The following is a 24,961-nucleotide window of genomic DNA, read 5'->3' on the forward strand; positions in this document are numbered from 1 at the left end:
GTTACAGACAACATTAATCATTGTAAGGTACTCATTCACCGACGATCTCAAAGTTTTTTGTCCACGACTGCACCTTAATCCAGATCGACCTAAATGAGATAAGAAAGTGGTGCGACGTTAACCTAATGACTCTCAACTTGAATAAATGTTTTCTGGTGAGGTACACTAGGAAGAAAAAACCACTTGACAATCGATACGAGATTGGCGGAGTTGATTTAGAGGAAGTGGAAGAAATGAGAGATTTAGGAGTTACTATAGATAATAAGCTGAAATTCACTTCTCATATAAACTACTGTACCGCTAAAGCAGCACAGATGTTCGGTTGTATCGAAAGAAATACCACAGGTTTCAAATTCCCTTAAACGAAAATTCTACTCTACAGCTCCTTAGTCCGCAGCCATCTCGAATATGCAAGTATTGCATGGCAAATAGCAAAAGATTTGGGAGCATTTCAAAATTTAGTAATATTATTGTTATTAATTATTTAAAATTATTCAGTATTTTTAGTATCTCATAGTTATTTGGCAACCGTAATTGTTATACATATCAGACACAATACCCTGTAGTATATAAAACTAGTTAGTACGGATAATATGTGTAATGTGGTTGTACTTATTATATAAATAAATAAATAGAGTGTTACGAAAATTTTAACGTCAAAATTTTAAAAAGAGGAGGCGGTTTTTGTTCAAGGGAGAGAGCGATTGACATCGAATGAGGAAGAGTATTTCTTACTCTTGGGCTTCCCTGCTAGCCTTGTATCGTGCAGGTTTTTTTTTAAATCCAAGATGGCTGCTGTGCAAAATTATGATTTCAATATTATGGATATCGTATCCGAGGTTCTGGAGGGTGCAGAGAACGAATATGTGATCATTTTTGAAATCCAAGATGGCCAACGAGCAAATTTATTATTTCAACAATATGGATACCGAATCCGAGGTTCTCGAGAGCTTAGAGAACGAATTTGGGATCTTTTTTTTTCAGCTTAAATGGTTAGCTCAGTGGTTAGAGCACCGGCACGGAACACCGGAGGTCGTGGGTTTGAGTCCCGCATCGTTCATAAAATTAGAGAACAAGAACATCTTATAATGACAAAAAACATTTGGTTTAGAGAACAGATTAGGATAATTGTTATAAACGAGATTAAAAAATTAGTTTTCCAAAGAAGTTTTACTTCTGACATGTATACTTTTTACGCACGCCATTTTTTTATGTTATAAATGTATTATGAATCAAAAAAAGCTAATAATTATGGGTATGTTTTGATGTGCACTGCGAGCACTGCACAGTGCTATCACTGTAGAAAAATTCGCTCCGTTATGGACCATATTTTACTGTGAGCACTGGCGTTTTCGAGGTAAGGTACTCGCAGTACTTTGATCACGTGATCAGTCAAAACCACTGGAGTGTCTAACGTTTTATAAACAATACCTACAGTTTAATCCCAAATATATTTAATTTGACAGTACTCCAACAGCTTTTTTAATGAGCTAGAAAACTTTAATACACTCATATTTTGACTCTGCGTCAAAAAATGCGGCTGACAGTATACGGGATTGCTTTCCGTTTTAAATAGTAACCAGTATAACTGGCGGGTTGGACTTAGTATCCCTTAGCACGAATTTGGACTAATTTTAACTAGCTATATAGGAACGGCTTCACAGTATACTAAATTAAAGTCACACTGTCCAGTGGTCGCAGTGCATAGCGGAACATTCCCTCAATTATCTAGAAAAATGTTGATAATCTCTGAATTGTCATATTGACAGTGACACTTCATTGTTTACAATTTTGATCTCGAATTACATTTCCGACTATACATATATAAATTTTGCAATGCTTACATCGTCCAGTTTATCAAAAACATCAGTTTTAAGACTAAGTACCTATATTCATAGGCAATTAAATCGCCCTTATTTTGCTTCAACTCAAACTGTTCTTGGAATAGAGACTTCATGCGATGATACTGGATGTGCAATAGTAGATTCAAATGCTAAAGTATTGAGTGAAACTTTATTTTCTCAAAATATTGTACACTTGAGGTATGGTGGAGTGAATCCAACAGTGGCAAGAGATTTGCACCGTGATAATATAGAATTGGCAGTCAGTACAGCTATACAAAATAGTAAAATTGAGGTACAAAATGTGAATGCCGTAGCTGTGACAGTAAAGCCTGGTTTATTGGCTAGTTTACAAATAGGAGTTAAATATGGTATGTTTTTAGCAAAAAAATATAATAAAGTTCTCATACCCATTCACCACATGGAGGCACATGCATTAGTGGCTCGAATGTTTCATACTATAAATTTTCCTTTTATTGCATTATTAATATCTGGAGGACACTGCTTGCTGTGTCTTGTAAGGGATGTAAATGATTTTATATTGCTGGGGGAAACTTTAGACAACGCTCCAGGAGAAATACTGGATAAAATGGCGAGAAGGTTGAAACTGCGAAATATTCCAGACTATTCAAAATTTCCTGGTGGGAGAGCTATTGAATTAGCTGCTGGAAGTGCAAACAAGCTTGATTATTTCCATTTTCCTGTACCTATGGCTAGAGTAAGAGATTGTAATTTTAGTTTCAGTGGTTTAAAAAATGCCTTTGATAAACATTTGGCTGCTAAAGAGTTTAATCATGGTATACTTGGAGATGAGATTATACCAGAAGTGAATGAATTGTGTGCTTCTTTTCAAATGGCAATAGTACAACATATAATTCAGAGAACTGAGCGAGCAATTAAATTTTGTGAATTGAATAATTTTATTACTTCGGATAACAAAACTATTGTGGTATCTGGTGGTGTTGCATGTAATAATTTTATATTTAAGCATTTACAGTTACTCGGGAATGACTTTGGTTTTAATGTGGTTAGACCACCTCCAAAGGTCTGTACTGATAATGGTGTGATGATAGCTTGGAATGGTATTGAGAAAATGAAGAAAAAATTAAGCTTTAAAAAAGTAACATTGAATGATGTAGACCCTGCAGCTGCACTGGGTGTAAATATTAGTAAAAGAGTGGCAGCTGCGGGTATTCAAGTTAAATTAAGAAAAATAAAACATCTTTAATATGTTAACTGCTAAAACACAACATATTGTGTGAACATACACTGCAACTGTGCTGTTTAACATGCCATGCTTGTTAAAGTGTCTAAATATGCATTAGTATGGTTGAAACAACAGAGCTTTATTAGACCTTGTATTTTTATTAAGGCTAGTATTAAGTGTTAAAATTACAGCTAACCTCAGAAAGTAAAACTGCTGTGGTGTGTCATATTGATGCTCAGCATTTTATACAATTGTTTCAATAAATAATATATTTGTCTAAGAAATCCCCTTGTTTTATTTTACTATTTGAAATTAATAAAAGAAATTGTCTAGATTTGTGATGTTCAGATGCAATGAGGTGCTGAGATATTCTAGGTGGCCATATTGATCTTCTCTCAATATAATAATTGTTATATATCAATATTCATTTTAGAATTTCCCTTGTTTTTTTTTCTATTTGAAGTTAAAAATTAGCTTTTGTATAGATTTGTGATGTTTTGAAGAAGTGAGATGTTATTAGCTTTATCACAGAGTAGACTATATTGTACTTATATATTTTATTTGCATGCTAATCTTGCAGTCAGAGGTGACATCTGTTATTATTTCAGATCTTTACTTAAAATCTTCACTTTCTTTATTTAGAGAAATAATTATTATATATTTGTAATATGAGAATGCAGAAAATAATAAAAAAACACATGATTACAGATTTATTAATCAATATGGAATTATGAACTCATAATGTTTAAATTACATAAATATTTTAATTTAATTTACTAGTTATTGCTTTATTTTCAAGTTCCTACTTAGGTGCAGTCTGCTGAAGATCTGAAAACATTAAAATGAATTACAAATATGAATAATTTTATTGCATTTAATAATTAATAGCCATAAAGTTTATAAAGGAACACTGGCAAACACAAACTAAGAATATGTTAATTTATTGAACAATTTTCTCTGTTAGTTGTCACACAATCATTTCCACATTTGCAGACATAACAAAACAAAATAATAAGCACTTGGCAAGCTTTTGTTGTGACATTTTTATTAAATAGGTGAGTTTAGTCAGGTAGTCACAATATTTTGATCATAATTAAATTATTATAAATCAATATTAAGTATTGAGTGGTAATTCTCTCCTCTGTAACTTCTGATCATTTGAAATTGTAACAATATATTAATTAATATTGACACTGATGTATATAACTCTGGTAATAGGGATGGATGTGTTAATCAAACTCAAATATCATACATTTTATTCTAGGTGCTCTCAATAAAAAATAGCTAAAAAAAAGTCTTCTGTCTGCAAATTTTAAAGGGTCAAAACTTTTGAGGTTAGAAAACTATGGACTGTGTTTTAGACAGTAAAGATTTCAGAATTAAACTTATGAAAAATATTTTCTAACTATACATATCCCAGGATAATACTTCAATTCGTTGGCAAATTATGTGAGAAGTACATTCATTGACCACTTCTTTTTTAAATAATAACATTGACATGTTAAGTTAGTGACAAATCACACTGCAATATTCATTACTTATGAACACCACTACATGCATGTACCTATGTATTATGTAAATCGCGTTTAGTCTTTCTCATCTGAAAATAGTATACATGATAAAAAAGTTATGCATAAATAATATTATGTCAATTGATAAAAAAATGAGAATTAAATATTTTTGAAAATCGTGAAGGTTGTTTATAGAAGTTGCTTACGAGCTGGTTTTCCATTTGCCCATGGTGTAATCCGAACGTGGGATTCATCACGTCGCAATGCTTCAGTCCGGAATTCTGGTTTCAAAGATCTCCTTAAAATCTTGGCAGCTACGTTGGAGTAGTTAATATAACTGGGAATGTAAAAATTTTTGGCTTCTCACAAATCAAATAGTTACAGGTTTACTTACGTACACATTCTAAAGATAAAAATATGAACTTGAATTATCTTAGGGTTCTTAACTTATTTAAATTTTGCAATGTTTGCAACATATATAAATAAGATCCTTACTTTAAACCGGCTTGTCTCCAGGCACTCATTTTCTCGTATTAATTTGAATACAGTAGATGCTAAGTACCTAGGTATTCGGAAATCTGAAAAGTTGAATTAGGAATTATACCCTAGCAGTGATGTAATCTAAACCATAGAATGTAGAACAGTCAACAGAGAATATATTTTAATCTATAATGCTCCGAGAGTAGATAAAAATCTTCTATGTTTTGTGCTAAGCAAAACGTGTGTCGTAGTCGTAACTCGTATGCGTCAGACGTCAACATGTCAAGTTGACGTTTCTTAAATTTTATCATTCGATTCGTTATAAAACGGATTACGGAAAGGAACTATATTGGCACTTGGCAGTAAATAACAATTAAATATATTTTTTGCAATTATTTTAAGTTAATGTTAGACTGCTAAATAGTTTATATGGTAAAAATTTATACGTTGCAGTGAAAAGGATTTCAATTGAAATAGGTTAAATTAAATTCTAAATGTTTTAATAACTTATTCGTTTTGATACGTTGGCATATTTTGTTTTATTTTGACGATTGACGAGCGCTCGTCCGCTAGTTTGCCCGTGTTCAACCGTACATTATTTAAACTAACTTAACTTCTTTATTTGTGAATTATTTCTAATGAAACAAACAGTTAATATTACGGGGAGCATGCCAAAAACATCAGTAAAAACCGCATTCAAATAGTTTTAGCCGTCTATGAGAAAAGCATGCTGAAACTTTACCATGGGTTACAGAAGTGAAAAATTCATGTTTTTAATATAGATTTGAGAAGTCTTTCATAATATTTTAATTTTATTCAGCAGTGCAATGGAATCAAATGGTGAAAGAGATCAATTAATGAATTCAACATTAAAGCCAGGAAATGTAAAATGTGATCTTGTTAATGAATGTCAGATGTTCCTGAGAGCCGAAGAAGGTGGTGGAGATGCTTCAAGAATGAATACTAAAAAACCTGATGAAATAGGTGGGTTTGATATGTTTTATATTGTATATACACACTTTGAACTCTATAAGTATTCATACTGTTGGTTATTACAATATTGCTATTTAGATTGTTCAGTGTAAATCAATATAGCTTGCTTGTTGAGTGTGCAATTACAAAATGGATGTGTTTATTACAAAAGTCACTATAAACTCATATGTTAAGTACTTATTATAAAGTAAATAAAATGTTAATGTCTAGGATGAACAAATCACTTTTGACTGCACTTTAACTTTCCAAATTGAATGTAATGTGGAAAGTGTAATTTCTGTGTAGAATTTTTATTCTTTTTTCTATTAAAATAATTTTTTTGAACATACATATGGGTTCAGAATGGTATTGGAACACCAGCCCATAGTCATATAACACTAAAGGAATCATAAGAATGTTGTGAACTTTATATTATAGTATCAAATAAACTATGAATTTGAAAATAGAAAACACATTTGTACATAATGAACTGGAGGCATGTACATTGCAAAGTGTACAGTTCTACCTATTGTTATATAAAGAGAGGTAGAACCTCTCTTTTCTACCTCTTACTATAAATGGTATCCCTTTTTTTCCAAAATAATCTAACATTATGGTTTTTAACATTTATGTACACCCATACTTTAAATCCTCTAATAAAGATTCTGAAACAGTTAGCTTATTGCCAACATTAAAACACCCAAAGTCCTAATAACCATTACATCATCCAAACGAGTGTTGTAATGTTGTACTGAATTTCATAACAACACTCCTTTGTTTTTTCAATCCCTTCATGCGCTAAGAGTTTCAACAGACAGCCACATTCTTATTGCTCGATGTGTGGTATCTCTATGAATTTCAAAACAAGAACATTTTTGTTTATGCATGTTCCACACTACCAGAACGTTGCGCACTGTAAAAAATTTAGGCTATTTTAATCCCTGCCATTTTTTTCGAATTTTTTATTGTTTTGTTTACAAAAAATGAGCGATTCAAGTTTTGACAGCACACCGCCAGATATTTTAAGTGCTGCAATGTAAATTACTACTAAAATAAATAATTTTTTCATTAATACTTCGTTTATTTGTATATAATCAGTAATGGATGATATTAGGTTACTACTAGGACTGGCTGTTTTAATGTTAGCAGTAAGCTAACTGTTTCAGAATCTTTTAGAGGATTCATAATCTGGGTGTAGATAAAGTCTTGTATGCAACTGTTCATAAGTAGGCATTAAAACACTCATGTGATACTATTATCACATCCATGTTTTAATACCCCTTATTACACAACAGTTGCATAAATAACTATAACAGGGTAGGTTGTAAAGAATAAGGTTGAACACTTTAAAATAAAATTATCACCATACATAAATTCTAACCCCCTTATTATAATAGTCTGCTAACTTAAAGCATTGCTAATTCTCACTGTCTTCTTCTATTGACCTAAGGCAGAATGAGAAAAAACACTCCTTAGCGGCTGTTTAAAGTTAGCGGACCATTATGAATAAGGGGGTAATACTTTTCATTATTATTAAAATTTTCAGCATTTCTTGTGTTTCAATGTGTATTTAGTATTGTATATATAATATTTCATGATTATCAAAATATGAAATATGCTTTTAATTTAATTATATATATGACTTTATAATATGTAGTGGTATTTTCAACCAGTTACATGAATAATATTCATGAACATACCTTTTATATAATTATGAGTCCCCACTGCATTCAAACATGTGTAAGTCATCATTATTCTTACATCAGCAGAGACTTCAAAATATTTTATTATTTTAATTTATAATAATAAAAGTTTGATATTGTCTATCTTATATAGTTCATTATTATATCTGTTTGCATACTTTCATATGGAACAATTCAAGGAACGTCATATTACACCACCATTCCTTTTGGAACAACTTTTTTACTTTAAACTTGATTTAATAGTAAATGAAAAAGGGTGCGGGGACTTCAGTCTATATCTGCCGCCAACATGATAGTGAAGTGTACAGAATTATTGTTTTTTTTTTCAAAGTATAAACACAATATTTGGTACTACATCTAGACTATATTTCCAAAAATTATAATAAACTATTATAGTATGAAATATAGTTTTTTGTTGACTGACTGTTTACTTGAACTAGCGTCCGTTTGAATTTAATAAGGACAATGAAGCTTTTCCTTCTGTTTTTTATTATTTCTCAATATGTTGATATGTTTATATTTACTTTACTTGAAAGACTAATGTAAAATATATATCAGTAGTTATTTTGTCCAAATATAGCATAGTTACAATTTATATTCGTACACAAGTGATCTCACACTTCAAGCTCGATCAAGTTCAAGGGATTCTTCTTAGTCTTTCGGATTGAATATCTCAAATTATTACTATGAATGTATGTATATTTCAGTTATGTTTTAGAAACGACATATAAAGGTGATTATAAAACTGTAAACACTAATAAATAAAACCAATTGTTTTCATTAAAAATACTCTAAAATATAATTGTTTTTCAACTTTGTATTGTGTGTGTAAAATAAAATAAAACATGATTTGAATAATTTTTGCATGGTATTATAGCTTGTTTTAATAGCATTTAGATACATTCATTGAAATTTTCCTAACTATAAGCATTCTTTTGCGACACGTAAAATAATACGCATACACTGTAGCGCGCGGAAAAATTCTCGCGCTAAAATTTTTAAGCTTAAAAAGACTGGATTGTTCAGGATATGACGTATCATCTCCACCATCTGGATGTCTGGAATTCTTCTACAGTGCAATTTCCAAGGAACTCTCCTCTACATACAACCAAACTATCAAATGAGCTTTTTTTGTGCAGTATTTTCAGGACGATATGACATAGGTACAATCGAAAAAGAAAATAAAAATTCTAAAATTCTGGCAACTCTCACATGAGAATTTTAGAGCTTTGGAGCTGCAAGATACTATAGGCAGTAGTAATCACTTTACACCAGTTGACCTGTATGCTTGTATGTCTTCCATAAAAAATACTATTAAATCCATCAGAAGTACAACTCAAAAGGCTTTATATGAACTTCTTTACTGTAGATCCAATTGTGAGCATATAGGACATTCAAATTAATACAAAATCAAGAATAATGTCTAGGTCAAACAATTATATACCGAGTTAAACTGTGTATCATTAAAATTAGTCCATTCTCAATACTAAAGTATCTTCAGTACAAATTAGTTCTGAAGGAAATGGGCGTCATCTATGTATCTTTTCTGTCTCTTGAGAGTCCATAATAGCTAAAGTTTCTGCACAAAAAGCAAATAATTAATTTCTATCTACATTCTATACAGTGTGTTTTTTTTAAGTGGGACAGTATGGGGAAATCCTAAAGTATAAGAGATACAGGGAAACTGTCTTAGGAAACATTAGGTACTTTTTTGTGAAAAAAAAATTGGTATAGTCAAAATTTTGGTCAAGTGTGAGTTGTCCCTAAAAATGATTAATTTTGATGAAATTTTTTTTTGACGCACATCTACTCAGTTTCATGAGGGGATCATTTTATTGTATGGGAAGAAAAAAATCGGGACAGCAGAAGTTAGGTAAATTTAATAAAATAATTTTACATTAAAGTAAATCTTCAAAGTGGCCTCCCTCTTTTCGAATGCAGGCACGAGCGCGTTTCAGAACACCTCTGGTAGCTTTAGACAAGGCGTGTATGATTTTCAAAATTATAATGCACTGCGTCTTTTAACTCATGTACCGAGTTTTAAGTATCTGCATAAATTCGACCTTTAAGGTACCCCCAAATGAAAAAATCCAACTAAATTGTTACACAACTTAAGTGTTAAATCGGGCGGACGTGGTGGCCATTTAATAGGGCCATTTGTGCCCATCCAGCGATCAAGAAAATGTTCATTTAAAAACTGTTTAGTAGCGATAACCGATGTGGGCAGGGGCGTCGTCTTGTTGGTAGATGATATTATTCAAATTATTTAATGGAATTGCCATATCTACTAAATCCACAGCCATGTTTAATATTTCCTGATATTTTTGACTATTCAATGTTCCATGGTAAATTTTAACGGCAAAGATTTTATTATCTAATATTGCACACCAACAATTAAAGGAAAAGCGGACCTGGTTATGGGTTGCCGTAGTTTGGAAGGGGTTTGTACGTGCCCAAAAATGATTATTTTTTCTATTGTACATGCCATTGTTTGAAAAATTGCATTCATCTGTCCAAATAATCCGGCTTGGAAAATACGGGTTTCTATCGAGCATGCTACAAACCACTGGCAAAATGCTAATCTCCGGTCAGTGTCTCCTGGAAGCAATGCTTGTACAAGATGACCTTCTATGTAACACTTGTACTTGTAAGCCTTCAACACCTTTCGTACTGTAGATCTATGCACACCGATATTGTTAGCAGCTTCCCTCAACGAGGCTTTTGGGTAGGCTTCAAAATATCCTAAGATTGCGATAGTTGTAAATTCATTTCTTACTGTTGCTCGTCTCTTCCGTTTTAGTGTAAAACAGCCTTCCTTTCTTAAATTTTTCACCAGTTTGTCAAAAATTTTGCGGTTCGGTTGATCGCGGTCCGGATAACGTTCCCGATACCACTGTAACGCATTCACAGAGCTACGATAATTTACAAAATACGCTTCAATTAAATTTACTTTATGCGAGTTCGATAATTCCATGACGAAAACTTAACAGAATGTTAACTTTAAACAATGCAATATCAAGTAAAATACTGTTTGTTTCAAGAAGTTCCAAATTTAAAATTTGTTTTTTTTTTAATTAGATTTGTAAGGTAAGGTGCTCGCGTAAGAATACCTTAAAGTATTTTAATCCTTTTTAAACCAAATAAAGTGTTCCAAATTCAAATGTAAAACTTGAATAGGCAATATTTTTTTTAATAAAAACCTTGCAGTGGGCAGTGGTAGGCAATTTACACGGGTTGTAATAATGAAAACGATTTTCTTTAATTTGACTAACTTCTGCTGTCCCGATTTTTTTCTTTCCATACAATAAAATGATCCCCTCATGAAACTGAGTAGATGTGCGTCAAAAAAAAATTTCATCAAAATTAATCATTTTTAGGGACAACTCACACTTGACCAAAATTTTGACTATACCAATTTTTTTTCACAAAAAAGTACCTAATGTTTCCAAAGACAGTTTCCCTGTATCTCTTATACTTTAGGATTTCCCCATACTGTCCCACTTAAAAAAAACACACTGTATAATATAAGAGCCACTCTGTATATGAGATTGTATGGCTTCCCTTTGCTATTTACGGTAGTACCGAGTGAAACATTATATTGTTTGGTTGTTAGATTCGTGCAATAATGGGATTGAGGAAGAGAAATTTACGAAAGAAAAGTAATAATTTCAGTATTAAATACATATTCAGTAATTTTACCACCATTTTGATGCTATTTTCCATGTTTTAGGCAAAGCTGGGATCATTGCTCCAGGTTCACTGCAGGGGAAAGATTTACTGTCTGAAACCTTAAAAGAGTCAGATGTGCCAAATGAAACAGCTGGTAAGAATATTTAATATAGAAAATATGTACTGGGCTATTAAGAGTTTACATCCTTTGCCTCAAGGTGATGAGCACAAATTCTCTTTATAATTTATGGTTTTCAAGAATATACCCGAGTAGTGCATATTACGTATTGTCTGATGTGCGTGTATATTGTCATTTCGATTTCTATCATAAAAGATCTTGCAAATATGAGTTGGACTCTCCAATAGGTTGTAGAATAAATTATAAATATGCCTTAATATTATAGAATTAATCTTTTCTTTCTCAGCAGAGAGATTTTTATAAAAACTTACCCCCTTATTCATAATGGTCCGCTAACTTTAAACAGCCGCTTAGGAGTGTTTTTTCTCATTCTGACTTAGGTCAATAGAAGAAGACAGAGTGAGAATTAGCAATGTTTTAAGTTAGCAGACTATTATGAATAAGGGGATTAAAGTATATTTCAGACTAAAAATTGTCAAAATTGAATAAATGCAAAGTGTCAATATGAAAACTTTCTAAGCACAACATTCATGTTGATTTTTCTATTATATTATTAAAGTTTTCATTATAATCTTAAATATTTCTTAACATAGGTGTAGTGAGACAGGATTTAAATGACACTCCAGAGGTTACAGCTGTTAACAATGATACTGATGTAAAGGATGATGATACATTACCAAACACCGTGACAGTTTTGGATGCCCCTGATGGTGGAAAGGTTTATTTAGTGGGCACGGCTCACTTTAGCTTACAATCTCAGGATGATGTTTCAAGGGTATGTTATAAATTTGATTGTGAGCCATTACAGGAATAATTAAATGTCCATCTAGGAGTACATTCCACCATACAGAGCACCTCACTTTTGACACTCTTTTCCATTGTGCTTGGACAGCTGTTGTAGTATCACCTGGTATAAAATAAAAATAGCCTTTATTTCTTTCGAAGTCTGTTTCCAATTACCCTAGCTTATAAAAAACAATATTAAACAATTAAAGTATTAATATGGTATCTCTGACTTCAAAGTGCCTATTGGCAAAGGCCTCCTCCAATTCTCTCCAGTACTTTCGGTCCGGAGCAACCCTGGTCCAATATGGGCGTAATGTCTGAGATATTTCATATTCCCATCTTTTTGGTGGCCGTCATCTGAACTATTTGATCTCTGTTCGTCACTTGGTATACTCGGGTTTTTTTTAAAAAGGAACACAAACGAGCGTACGGGTCACCTGGTGTTCCCCTGGGTCGATCCCCGCCGCCTACATTGTCTTGCAACACCAGAGGAATCCCAGGAGCGTTGCCGGCCTCTAAGGTAGGTTTTTTTGAAGGTACCCATGTCGTATCGTCCCGGAAACACCGCACAAGGAAGCTCATTCCACAGCTTTGTAGTATGTGGAAGAAATCTCCTTGAAAAGCGCTCAGTGGAGGAACACACATCCAAATGGTGGGGATGATATCCTAATTTGTACATATAATTCATAGTTTCGGGTGTAAATAAAAATTTTTAAGGTTTAATAATTGAAGCTTTTATGTAATTAATTCCAGATAATACAAGAAGTGTCCCCTCATATTGTAATGGTTGAGTTATGCGAGCAAAGAACTAATATATTACTATTAGATGAAGAAGTTATATTAAGAGAAGCTAAGAATATTAACATTAAAAAAATAAGGTAATTTCAATATTATTTTGTCTACATGGGAAAAATGGGGTAAGACAGATGGATAGAATTCTGGATGTGGTGATAGGTAATAGTAAAAAGCACACTGTGGTCTGAGAAAATATATTGTGACAAGGATTGAGAAGTTAATGCTGGAATGGTTTGGACACGTGGAGCGAATGAATGAAGTGGATTGAAATTGAATGAAGTTGTATGTGGATGAAGCAGCTACTGTACTCAATAACTTTTGTATTAATTTACATTTACTTTTTTGACTTACTCGTGTAAGACATTGACTATTTGAGGTTTGAGTGTGTTTGTTGCATCATTTTATATTTTACATATTATATTGTAATTGAAATGATTTGTAAATCTTGATATAAAAGAGTGGCAATGAGTTTATTGCTACTTCTTCTCATTAGCTCAACCCTTTATGAAGTAGCGGTAGATTCAATAAGATTTTTTTTTTTTTTTACATTCATAATTAGTGTCATATTCGTGACCTACGTGAATAAACTGATGTGAACTTTTGATTTGAAGAAATAATGAGAAATCAAATATAGAAGGCAAGCGTGTGTGGGCAAGTTGGTCGCAGAAGACCTCATAGAACATTTGTCGACCAAATTGGGGACGTATTGAAAAAAGGAAAGGTCCATAACACCCGAAACCGGCGAGCATGAATGAAAAGAGTAATGTTTGTAAGGATAGAAGCAAGTGGCGTTCTGTTGTGTGTGTCGTGGGAAAATAAATATATAGTAAATTTCCTACAAATATTATTTTAAGAATGTGATATTGCTACAACTTTATCAGTAGTTACAATATTAGTATCATTGGACTGGAATCTATTTAGTAGACTAATATAATTTTAATTTCTATTATTTATGAAATCTAATTGGAGTGTTGAAGCCAAAGATAGGTTAGATTTTAAACATTGTTAGTCCGTCAACATATTATATTAGCAACTTTATTGATCTAAATAAGTGGGTATTTCTTAATGTTAATGATTAATATTATGTTTCTATTTTTTCAAAACTTAACTGGCTTTATTTTGTTTTTATTAATTTGACTTTTATAAATCTACCAATTTTTTTTAATTTCCTCAGCGCGACCATGTCCCAAAATGGAGTTTTTAATGGACTGATGTACATATTGTTACTAAATATGTCGGCGCACATTACAAGGGAATTAGGAATGGCGCCCGGTGGTGAATTTAGGAGGGCTATGGCAGAGGTGAGTTACAATTATATTCTTGCGATTTGATCGAAGTCGTATTTCGGTATGTTACATCACAGGCAATATTTTGATGCTTTATGAAGCATATTCAAATTCAAATTCAAATATTTTTATTCAAAATAGGATTTATAATCACTTATTGAACGTCAAAATCTACCACCCTATACATATTTTCAAGCCCTGCAACCGTTTTTATTTCATTTTAGTGGTATATAGATACCTAATATTTGTGTCAATAACACCGCACGAATTGAACATATGTTCTAACGTTTGTACGTTCGTCTCGATTCGACTCTTACGGAAATGACAGGATAATAAGGGTTAAACGTACTACAAAGCTGTGGAATGAGCTTCCGGGACGATACGACATGGGTACCTTCAAAAAAAGCGCGTACACCTTCCTTAAAGGTCGGCAACGCTCCTGTGATTCCTCTGGTGTTGCAAGAGAATGTGGGGGGCGTCGATCACTTAACACCAGGTGACCCGTACGCACGCTTGTCCTCCTTTTCCATACAAAACAAAAATAATACTCCCGTAAGTCTTAAACCGGACGATATTATAGCTTTCGTGTTAGGAATGAGAATTTGTGTCAGTACAAAACTATAAGTGACCATTTGCTCATTTTGTCACTTATTACCATAAAAATTTATAAGGAAAGAATGCTTGTCTTACATAATAATGTTCAATTATTAATAAAATATATTGTTTTATTAGCCTTTGTCATTAGACTCAGTTATATTAGGGCAGTAAACCTATTTAAAAATTTAGTTTATTCAAGATGCAAATGCATTTAAGTCTTATTGAAAAACCAGTATAAACCTAAAACTTTGACAAAATAGGGTTTTATTTTTACTAATTTTATTATTTCACAATTTGTGAGTATTAAGTATATAGTTTATTTTCTTGTTTGGTTTATAATTATAAAAGCATGTGATCGGCTGCACAAAAGAACTTTAATTAATTACATTTACATTTATACTGTTGTATTGTAACTGGTTATATTTTATATTGATATCAAATAAGTCAATCTTATATACATTTATATTAAAAAATTGGTGATGTGACCTTCACTTCCAAAAATCGTCTTTCTAAATTTAACAAACCATCGTTGAGTGAAAACAGATAAGTGTAATGTACCTTAGATACATTGAACATTCGAGTATGTAAATTAAGTAAAATGTCTGTAAGTACTAATTACTGTTTGGATTAGATACTTAACTTTAATGTGTGCGACAAAATGGTGATCTGTCTATCATTAATGCCAGTATGTGCTTAGATACTTATATAAAGGGTGGTTTTTTTGAGAAGGGCGGTGATGGCCAAGTCGGAAACTACGAGACTTAGAGGAAAATCGTGAAAGGAGTCATGCCCTCGATTTATAAGAAACCAATAACTGCATTTTTAGTTTTTTTTAATTTCTTGAACTTTTGACGGAAATCAACCAATGGACTCTGTTGCTGATAAGGATCAATCTTTGCAAAGAAATGTATGCTCACGATTTTCGTCTAAGTCTTGTAGTTTCCGACTTGGCCATCACCGTCCTTCTCAAAAAACCACCTGTGTAATCCTAATATGCTGTTTTAAACCATTAATTGGTTCACAAAGTGGTCCACGTGAGTGTGACAAAAAAATGGGGGTTCTCAAATTCGTAAGCGGAATCACTTTTTTGATTAACCAACGTTACTCTTTCGACATCTACTCAGAGCACAGCCTATTAATTAATTAACCAATCAAATCTCACTCTTTTTCGAAATCTACTAATTCGTGGTTGTCAAGTCAGCCGCAATGCAAATCCATAGTTAGATCTAATCTTCTCATTTTTGTAGAGTTTTGAGAATATGGTAGAAATGTAGCTGCATTCTACCGGAACCAGTCTAATTTTGAATGTGGTCTTTGATAAAAAAAGTTTTTGAACCCCAAACGATTATAGAGACTGTGTGGAACTAGTGCATATGATTTTACACAGTTACATTACATGTTGGTTAGATATACCTAACATTCGTTTTTAACATTTTCAGGCTAAGAAAATACCAAACTGTATAGTGCATTTAGGCGATAGAGCAATCGACATAACTCTCCACAGGGCTATTGCGTCACTCTCGTATGGGCAAACAATCAGATTTATATGGCATCTGCTAACCTCTAACCAAAGTATAAGGTAATTGTTATTATATTTATAAACTACTAGGTGACCCAGCAAACGTTGTATTGCCATCATAGTATCATCATCAACTGTAGTTAATCTATCAACTATAGGTAGCTAAAATTAAGTTTGTTTTTTTAACTCCTGAAAAAGTAAGACAGATACAAAGATTCTAATTAGTTATTCATTTTAAACTATTCTTTCAATTTGATTTCTGAACGGGGGGACACATCAAAGGAAAAACAAAATTATGTTTTTTTTTAAATTCTGAACATTTTCAAATTTATTCACCTTTTAATCCTTTTCTGGACTTCCACAAATAATTCAAGACCAAAATTAGCCAAATCGGTCCAGCCGTTCTCGAGTTTTAGCGAGACTAACGAACAGCAATTCATTTTTATATGTATAGATTAACAGTAATCTAAATTTTCCTGAAAGATCATCAGCTTTCCCATTAGCTGGAGGATACACAGACTGTATCGTTCTAAACAACTTTTTTAGCAAGTGTGTGTTACACTTTTTACCATTTAAATAAAACACTTCTAAAGGATTAAAATGCGTGTTATTGTAACTGTGTTTTTGCATTAGATTTTGCGTAAAAGATACATTTGTATTATTATTTTAGCTAACCCGACATTTCGTGACCTTTCCAGATTTTGTTTTCAGGAAAACACGATTTACACATGTCTTACTCCTTCGTCATTAAAAGTGTTTTATTCAAATGTGTAATACTCGCGTAAATAAAAAAAAATACTAACTACGACACATATTTGGCATGTGTTCTATCTGCGGTGTTTACAAGCCGATATGAGAATGAACCTTCAAAAATTCACTTTTGCAGATTTTTAGGGCTGCAACGTTCTGAACAAATATTGGCTATACACCCGAACATATTTGTTTGGCCGTGATCATAACGTCAATCGAAATCTACTATTCCATAACCACAAGTTAAAAATTTAAAATAGTAAGAAAGACACCAATAAAATATGAAAATAAAATTTTGTGACCGAGGGCTATCACTTTAAAAACATAACATATTGTTTAGATTAGCAAGAGCGACATCTCAAGTCAGTTTCATAATATGCAAATATTGGAATTGAGCAGGTTATCAACTGTAAAGTAGATCCTGTAGATGAAGCCACAACCTGAGAGTTGAACAAAGCAAAGCTAAGTGCCAACGGCTTAAGCATACAAGATCAGTTGGGAGAGCACTCGCACGGAACGCGAGAGGTCGTGGGTTCGAGTCCCGCATCGTTCATAAAATTTAGAATTCAAATTTTATTTGTGTATTAATCCCAGAAGTGAATGTTATCACTTAAAAAACATAAATTGTTTATAATAAGAATGTTTGAACTAACTCTTAAGGTTCATATTATGTCAATGAAATATTCAATTTTAAGTTTTAAACGATATTGACGCTATTTTGCTGTTAAATTGAAATAAAACTTTCAGCATTGAAGAAGTAGAAAAGTGTAAGCAAAAGAAAATGCTCGAAGGTATGCTTGAAGAGATGGCGGAAGAGTTTCCTGCGTTGAAACGAGTGTTTGTTGTTGAGAGAGATATGTACTTGTGTCATTCGCTGCAAGTCGCGGCGATGCAACCACGTAAGTTAAACAGTTTCGTATTGTTATACGTATTGATATACAATACTAGCTGACCCAGCAAACGTTGTATTGCCGATATTAAAATCGCGATACAGAAGTAACCGTTGACCGTAGATGGGTGAAAATTTGAAGTTGTATGTATATTTTTATAATGACTCATAATCAAACAAATTTAAAAAAAAAAATCGTGTAGACCACCCTTAACATTTAGGGGGATGAAAAATAGATGTTGTCCGATTCTCAGACCTACCCAATATGCACTCAAAATTTCATGAGAATCGGTCAAGCCGCTTCGGAGGAGTTCAATGTTTAACACCATGACACAAGAATTTTATATATTAGATTTTAACAATACAAGATATATTTTAACTAAACATTGTTCTGATGTTAGGTTTTTGATATCTGTTTATCAAAGAATTAATAGTATCCCACAGTTTTTTCTTCTCCTTTTATAAATTAAGCTTTTAATTAATACGTTTACTATATACGTTTACAAATTAACATTTTTCTTTCTACTTTTCTTTTTATATCATATTTGTTAAGATGAGTATGCAACACACAATTACCATTTAAATGTTACCATTGCCATTTAAGTGTTGCCATAAAATTAAGTTGGTCAATCACGCAAAATTTACAAATTAATTGCGGTCACAACCGACGTGTTGGTTGGAAGTGCAGGTTGACCAACAAATAAAACAGAAACTCTGACAATGATAGAATATATTGCTTTCGTCCTTTAAATTCATAACAGTTTTTGTATGTTGTGATATGTATTACCTATATATGATTATTATTTGCTTGTCACATCCACGTATATATTTCATCCTAGACTCATCTAGTCCGACCTATTTTGCTTATGTAATATGGAGTAATACATTTTAACATACAGGAAGGGAGCCTTGCCGTATAGTTGGTGTTGTTGGAATCGGACACGTGGCTGGCATCGTAGAACACTGGGGGAAGATCACTCCACAAGATATTGCCCCTTTGCTCACGTAAGTATTGCCATAAAACAAACTTTGCCGTGTGCTTTCCCAGGGCATAAAAAAATGGGAAGTCCCAGGCCCAAGTAAGAGGCGTCTTAGGGTATTTACCAGTGGGAGGCTTCCTTGCACAGGATGACGGCTACAGTATGGGTACCACAACGGCGTCTTTTCTTTCGTGAAGCAGTAATATGCATTTCTGTGTTTTGGTCAGAAGGGACTAAACTAAACATCTTATGTCTCAAGGTGACGAGCGCATTTGTAGTGTCGCTCAGAATTTTGGTATTTCAAAGAATCCGGAGCGGCACTGCATTGTAATGGGTAGGGTGTTTCAACATCCTGCTCGTCTCGTCCCTTATTGTCATAACAAAAATAAAACTTTTTTCAACTCTGCCTACTTGTATTTTATCAAGCAACTCATACCATGGTATTATGAATATTTCAAATTATAGTGGTAATTATATAAAATAACATTACTAACACAGCAAGTAGTTAAATAAATGGTAACACAACAGTGTCTATTTCTGCCGTGAAGCAGTAATGTGTAAACATTACTGTGTTCCGGTCTGAAGGGCGCCGTAGCTAATGAAATTACTGGGCAAATGAGACTTAACATCTTATGTCTCAAGGTGACGAGCGCAATTGTAGTGCCGCTCAGAATTATTGTGTTTTTCAAGAATCCTGAGCGTCACTGCATTGTAATGGGTAAGGCGTATCAATTACCATCAGCTGAACGTCCTGCTCGTCTCATCCCTTATTTTCATTAAAAAATATATATTAATTAGGATGTCTTAACACATCAAGTAATCAATGTTACACTATTGCTGACATGTGTCATATTTTGACAGCGTGCCGCCGCCATCTTTGTCCACGCGTATAATTCGCGTGTCGGTGCGTGTGGCTTGCGTGGGAGCTCTCGTATATGCTGGCTACCGACTGGCGCGTCGCTGGATGCCCTGATTATCAGCGATTCCCGCTCTAATATCACGGTAATATATCTATCATATTTTGGTAATAGAGAGTCGTGTCGAGGTACTAGTTTATTCTTCCTACTGTGGCTTCTGTTGAAGGTGTACCACTGAAGAAGAAACTGACATGACCATAATGTTAATACCAGGAACAAACATAAACTTATAGACATATTTTATTTCACATCATCATCACACAATTTAATTTACAAAGTTTTATTATACACCTTAAAGTAAAACAACAATATCGCTTAAAGTTAAATAATATTTGTGAACATAATTATATAATTTACAATAGAATCAAGAATGATGCGAAAATGGACACCGCTCAGCAAATGCTTCAGTCCTGGTTTTCAGAGTAGCCCATTACGAGACAAACTCGCGCTGTGGTTAGAAACGTTTGAAAAATTTTAAATACTTACAGCATAACACATACTTACTTAAAACTGAAAACCTACCCAAATACCTTATACGTAGAAAAACCAACATTAAAGAATAAAGAAAGAAAAAAAAAAACAATATTAAAGATACGAATACGTTATAATGCCTAGATGTCACATCCTATTTTGGTTAAAAATATTTGAATATGAAAATTAGCCAATGTCACATTAAGGTAGACCGCCAAGTTTAGAGTATTTGTTTTAAATTAAAAATATTTAATGGTAGCGATGTTTTTTTTTATGAAAAATCAATCGGGTCGATTTTCGTAAAACTTTAAGAAATTTAAAAAAAATAATATTCAGTTATACTTTTCTTATAAATCGAGGGCATGACTCTTTTCACGACTTCTCTAATACTCGTAGTTTTCGACATGGCCATCACCGCCCTTCTCAAAAAACCATACTGTATATGTATAGAACGTCATTGTGTCATAATGAAAATGTTTTTCTAGAGGTTCGCTTCATCAGTAAATATTTCCTTATTTCAGATTTGGTGGAAACATTATTACAGCCGAGATGTCTTCAGATGGTTTTCATATGCCAGTCAAATAATAGTATCACTGACACACTATTACATATTTACAATACAACAAAAAAAAAAATGATAATATATTCATAAAAGAACTGGACAAATTGTTTGAATTGATAATTATTAGGAATTCATATAAATTGCTCAATCAAAATGTTGTTATAATTATATGATAATTAATTTTTAGTAAATAAGTAGAAGTTTCCATAGTGTGAGGCTTTATTCATTCAATAAATATTATCCATATATTATGTTCAATTAGTTATTATTGTGCATTATTATATATTAAATAATTAAATTTTAGTATACGATATGATCTGATCATGTTATTTTAATATTTAAAATTATTATGTTTATCTTTTTTCCAATTTAAATTTCATTCAATATTTTATATAACAAGCAAAAGTGAGTGTGTTTTACTTTAATATAATTAACATTTCGAAATGTTTTTTGAAAGAAATTGTTTGTTTATACGAGTATTGTAGTATTAATTTTGAAAGTGGCAAGCTCAGAGTACATCAAGAAATGTTTAAGATTAACTTCCCCTTAAATGATGAGTTTTTGTCTGTCGTATTTAAAAAAAATAATGACTCAATTCGAGGTACGATTTAATTCTTAAAGGAAACTAATATGCGGAGTAATATATTCTAAAAATATAAAACTCATAAAATTCAGAACAAAATATTAAACTTTTACTGCCATTGGCGACATAAATCATATGTGTGTTAGGGACATACCCCTGAAACATTTCTGTGATATTAACATCAATACTACAGTGGTGTTGTCACTTTTGACTGTACCTTACAAACAAAAGTGCGACTTAGAGCATATATATACTACATATTGCTCCACGATATTATTTTGATCATCGTCTTTATAACCCATAGACACGTAATAATTGGCGAACATTTTCAAATACCACAGTTATGATTGCCTGATATGGTTGCCTGACCAATCACAATATGTTATGATAATGCCTGGCCAATGAGCATTCGGTAATTTACGACCCCCTCACCTCAGTTGATCGACTGAATTGTTTGCATTGTGATAACTATTAGGAGTCTGCTGGGTTATAAGGTTGATATAAATTATCAATAATTATAGATACTTATATTTTTGTGTATTCTTTTAATAAAATGATTCGTTCTTCGAAATCAATTTTTAACACATGGCATGTTGTTATTAATATTTTCGATACATGGTGTAGCTAAAGGAAAGTATATAATTCGATACGAATTATCTAAGTATACTTAATATAAATTAGCAATCATAAGTTCTAGAAAGCTTTTATGTGTGACGAAAAAGATCTCGTAAAATTCATTAGACCCCAAATGGTATGTGTATATTTAGTTAGAGACTCCTACATTAAAGTATATAAATTAAACAAAAATAAGTGCCTAAGCCCTAATGAATAATAATTCAAAATTGATAATTGATAGTTTTGGTAATATCACTAAATATCTAGATTAGATGTATATGTATATATACAAATTATTATATTATCTGTAGTCCGTGAATTAATTTTAGAAATTTTTAATGTTTGTTTTCATAATAATATCTAGTGACGTCATCATTTCAAATGCAGTACAAATGATTGAAATAAGGGTAAAAGCTAAACTGAAATTGTCTTATATAAAATATATTCCAAACATCCCTTGCGTCCTTGTCCTCAAAGAGCTACAGCGAACGAAAGCGAGATAGAAAGATCACCCTTCCTTTTCACTCTATTCGCTAGACATACTCTTTCTCTTTCTTCGCCGTCGTTCGTTTGAACTGGACTAGGCTTACCTGTTAGGGAGACAAATAATTCCATTTCATGGTTTTAAAACACAGTATGTGCAAGGCTAATTTGAACTAAAATCATTAGAATTTAATAGCAAAGTACCTAAAATAGACTGAACGGCCACAAAAACAATAATTCTAAGCTGTAATAAAGCATACAATTAGTTTTTTTCTTTATTTTTTACTTTTGTCCACTTGTATTATTTAATTGCAGTTGGCTCTAACAAGGCTCACTTGTTAGAGCCAACTGCAATTATTGAGTGCGTTTAACTAAAAATGGTTTTAACCAGAATCCTTTTTCTTTATCGCATGTAGTGGATAATGTTTTTCTTATCTTATCTATTTTGTTTGATAATTGTTTTGGCTTAAGCTGAGTGCCTCGTTGGTATTACTCTAAATTAATAAAGTAAACAATAGTTGGCGCACTCTTTAACAGCCTTTAATTAAGTAGCAAAGTTCTGTGTTATCTTAAGTTCAAGGTAACAAAATATTAAACACCAAAATAAATAGTGCTTGTAGAAACATTTTAATAAAAAAGTGTCTATTAATGTTAGTGTTGTTTTATTTAATTACCACTTTAATGTTCACAATGTAAGTATATCGGCTAGTCGGGTAACTCTAGTTTTGAAAATGTTTATCAGAACCCTAGATTTTAGAACTGGTCACACTCACACTAACTTTATGGAATTATTGACCCACCAGAACCTCCAAACTCTCTGTGACCGTCGAGACTGCTGATTAAATACTATAAAATTATGCATTATTTTAGTACAAAATCCTACTGCTCGATTCCACAGGCACGTGTTATTTGATATGAACTATAAATGAACGTTTAGAGAGTATGCAATTTTTTGCTGACAACCATGATTTATCGTAAATAGTAAATATAAAACTTCAATTGTGTATTTAAATTAAAATACCTGTTTACACCGGCTGGCACCGGCGGCTGACTGAGAGCTGGCAATCACTTTTTTTTCCTTTAAAATTACGTAAATTTGACTAAATACATATAATAGTTTTTAAATTAAGTATGGCAAAATTTATTATACCAAAACAAATTACAGGAACTTGCGGCCAATTCTATAAGCACCCTATCTCTAATACACTGCATACGCCCTAAATTTTCATCTAATAGTTTTGTCATAAATATACAATAATAATTAGTTTCATAATAAATGTACTTACCTACCTGCAGAATCGAGCGGTGGGATCGCTATATTGGATGTCCCCTCACTATTACATCAAATACATCTTAGAGGGACTCTAAGACTCCTAGATATCAGCGCCAGTGTCAGAAAAAGAAATTGTTCTTGAATTTGAAATTGAATTGAATTCCCTTCAGTAGGACAAGAGAGAGGTTGCAAATATTTTAATGAAAATGAAAAATTTGATATTACCCATAGAATTTTGTAACTGCTCATTTATCGCACTAGAATCAGCTTTTCAGTAAATTTGCCTCATTTTCGTATATATATAATATCTTTGTGGACTTTCATGGTGTTTAAGGGTAAAAAACTGTTTAAATTGATTTTCGTCGAAACTACTCTGCGGTATTTGGGACGAGAAGATTTTACGCAGCTTCGTCTGTCTCCTCGCTGCAGTCGGATAGGGTCTTGAACTGATCCTGGAGACAGACTGACATGGTGGCACATGGTGGCGTTTCCATACAAACACTTCACCTCGGCACCTCAAGATACTGAAGCATCGCCCAGGTCTCGATCGAATCAAAGGCTTTCTTATATCCCACGAACGCCAAGCATAGTGGCTGGTTATACTCCTCCGTCTTCTGTATAACGTGCCGCAGCGTATGCACGTGGTCTATGGTGCTAAAGCTTTTTCGGAATTATGCTAAATAGCGCTATGTGCATTACGTACCTACATGAAAATGAAAATGTGGCAAGAATGGTAAATAAACTCGTCATAAGTTTTATATATAACTTGTAAATGGGGAGGAAAGAAAGGGGAAAGGTGGGAAACGCCTACAATTCGGTTGTGCTAACTGTTCTAACATAACCTAAAGTAACCAATTTATATGCTTAACTTATTGGCGTTGACTCTTTTTTACCAAAACAGGTTCATATTCGGGTAATAAGTTGCTACTTGAA

General features: G+C 32.6%; 3 protein-coding genes across 9 annotated transcripts; 2 read left to right on the top strand and 1 right to left on the bottom strand.

Moving 5' to 3' along the window:
* Positions 1-1,795: 1,795 nt before the first annotated feature.
* On the top strand, positions 1,796-3,332 carry LOC126968212 (tRNA N6-adenosine threonylcarbamoyltransferase, mitochondrial-like). Its single transcript, XM_050813075.1, has one exon. The coding sequence runs from the start codon at positions 1,837-1,839 to the stop codon at positions 3,067-3,069; it is 1,233 nt and encodes a 410-aa protein (XP_050669032.1). The 5' UTR covers positions 1,796-1,836; the 3' UTR covers positions 3,070-3,332.
* Positions 3,333-3,743: 411 nt separating this feature from the next.
* Positions 3,744-5,220, bottom strand: LOC126968251 (protein stunted-like). Of its 2 annotated transcripts, XM_050813138.1 has the most exons (4): positions 5,055-5,220; positions 4,766-4,896; positions 4,613-4,648; positions 3,744-3,876 (listed from the first exon to the last, which is right to left on the bottom strand). In XM_050813138.1, exons 1-3 carry the CDS (start codon positions 5,081-5,083, stop codon positions 4,635-4,637), a joined length of 174 nt encoding a protein of 57 aa, XP_050669095.1. In that variant the 5' UTR covers positions 5,084-5,220; the 3' UTR covers positions 3,744-3,876; positions 4,613-4,634. The 2 variants fall into 2 exon arrangements, with proteins under 2 accessions (XP_050669095.1, XP_050669094.1); XM_050813137.1 differs by lacking the exon at positions 4,613-4,648.
* Positions 5,221-5,307: 87 nt separating this feature from the next.
* Positions 5,308-23,409, top strand: LOC126968214 (traB domain-containing protein-like). Of its 6 annotated transcripts, none has more exons than XM_050813079.1 (11): positions 5,308-5,401; positions 5,860-6,023; positions 11,445-11,537; positions 12,116-12,297; positions 13,062-13,186; positions 14,278-14,404; positions 16,426-16,565; positions 18,003-18,154; positions 19,044-19,149; positions 19,986-20,126; positions 21,034-23,409. In XM_050813079.1, exons 2-10 carry the CDS (start codon positions 5,867-5,869, stop codon positions 20,095-20,097), a joined length of 1,194 nt encoding a protein of 397 aa, XP_050669036.1. In that variant the 5' UTR covers positions 5,308-5,401; positions 5,860-5,866; the 3' UTR covers positions 20,098-20,126; positions 21,034-23,409. The 6 variants fall into 6 exon arrangements, with proteins under 6 accessions (XP_050669036.1, XP_050669034.1, XP_050669039.1 ...); XM_050813077.1 differs by having other exon boundaries at positions 5,349-5,516; positions 5,863-6,023; XM_050813082.1 differs by having other exon boundaries at positions 5,349-5,516; positions 5,863-6,023; positions 12,158-12,297.
* The last annotated feature ends 1,552 nt before the right edge of the window (positions 23,410-24,961 follow it).

This window comes from Leptidea sinapis, chromosome 15 (assembly GCF_905404315.1).
Source record: "Leptidea sinapis chromosome 15, ilLepSina1.1, whole genome shotgun sequence".
In the NCBI taxonomy this organism is placed as follows: domain Eukaryota; kingdom Metazoa; phylum Arthropoda; class Insecta; order Lepidoptera; family Pieridae; genus Leptidea; species Leptidea sinapis.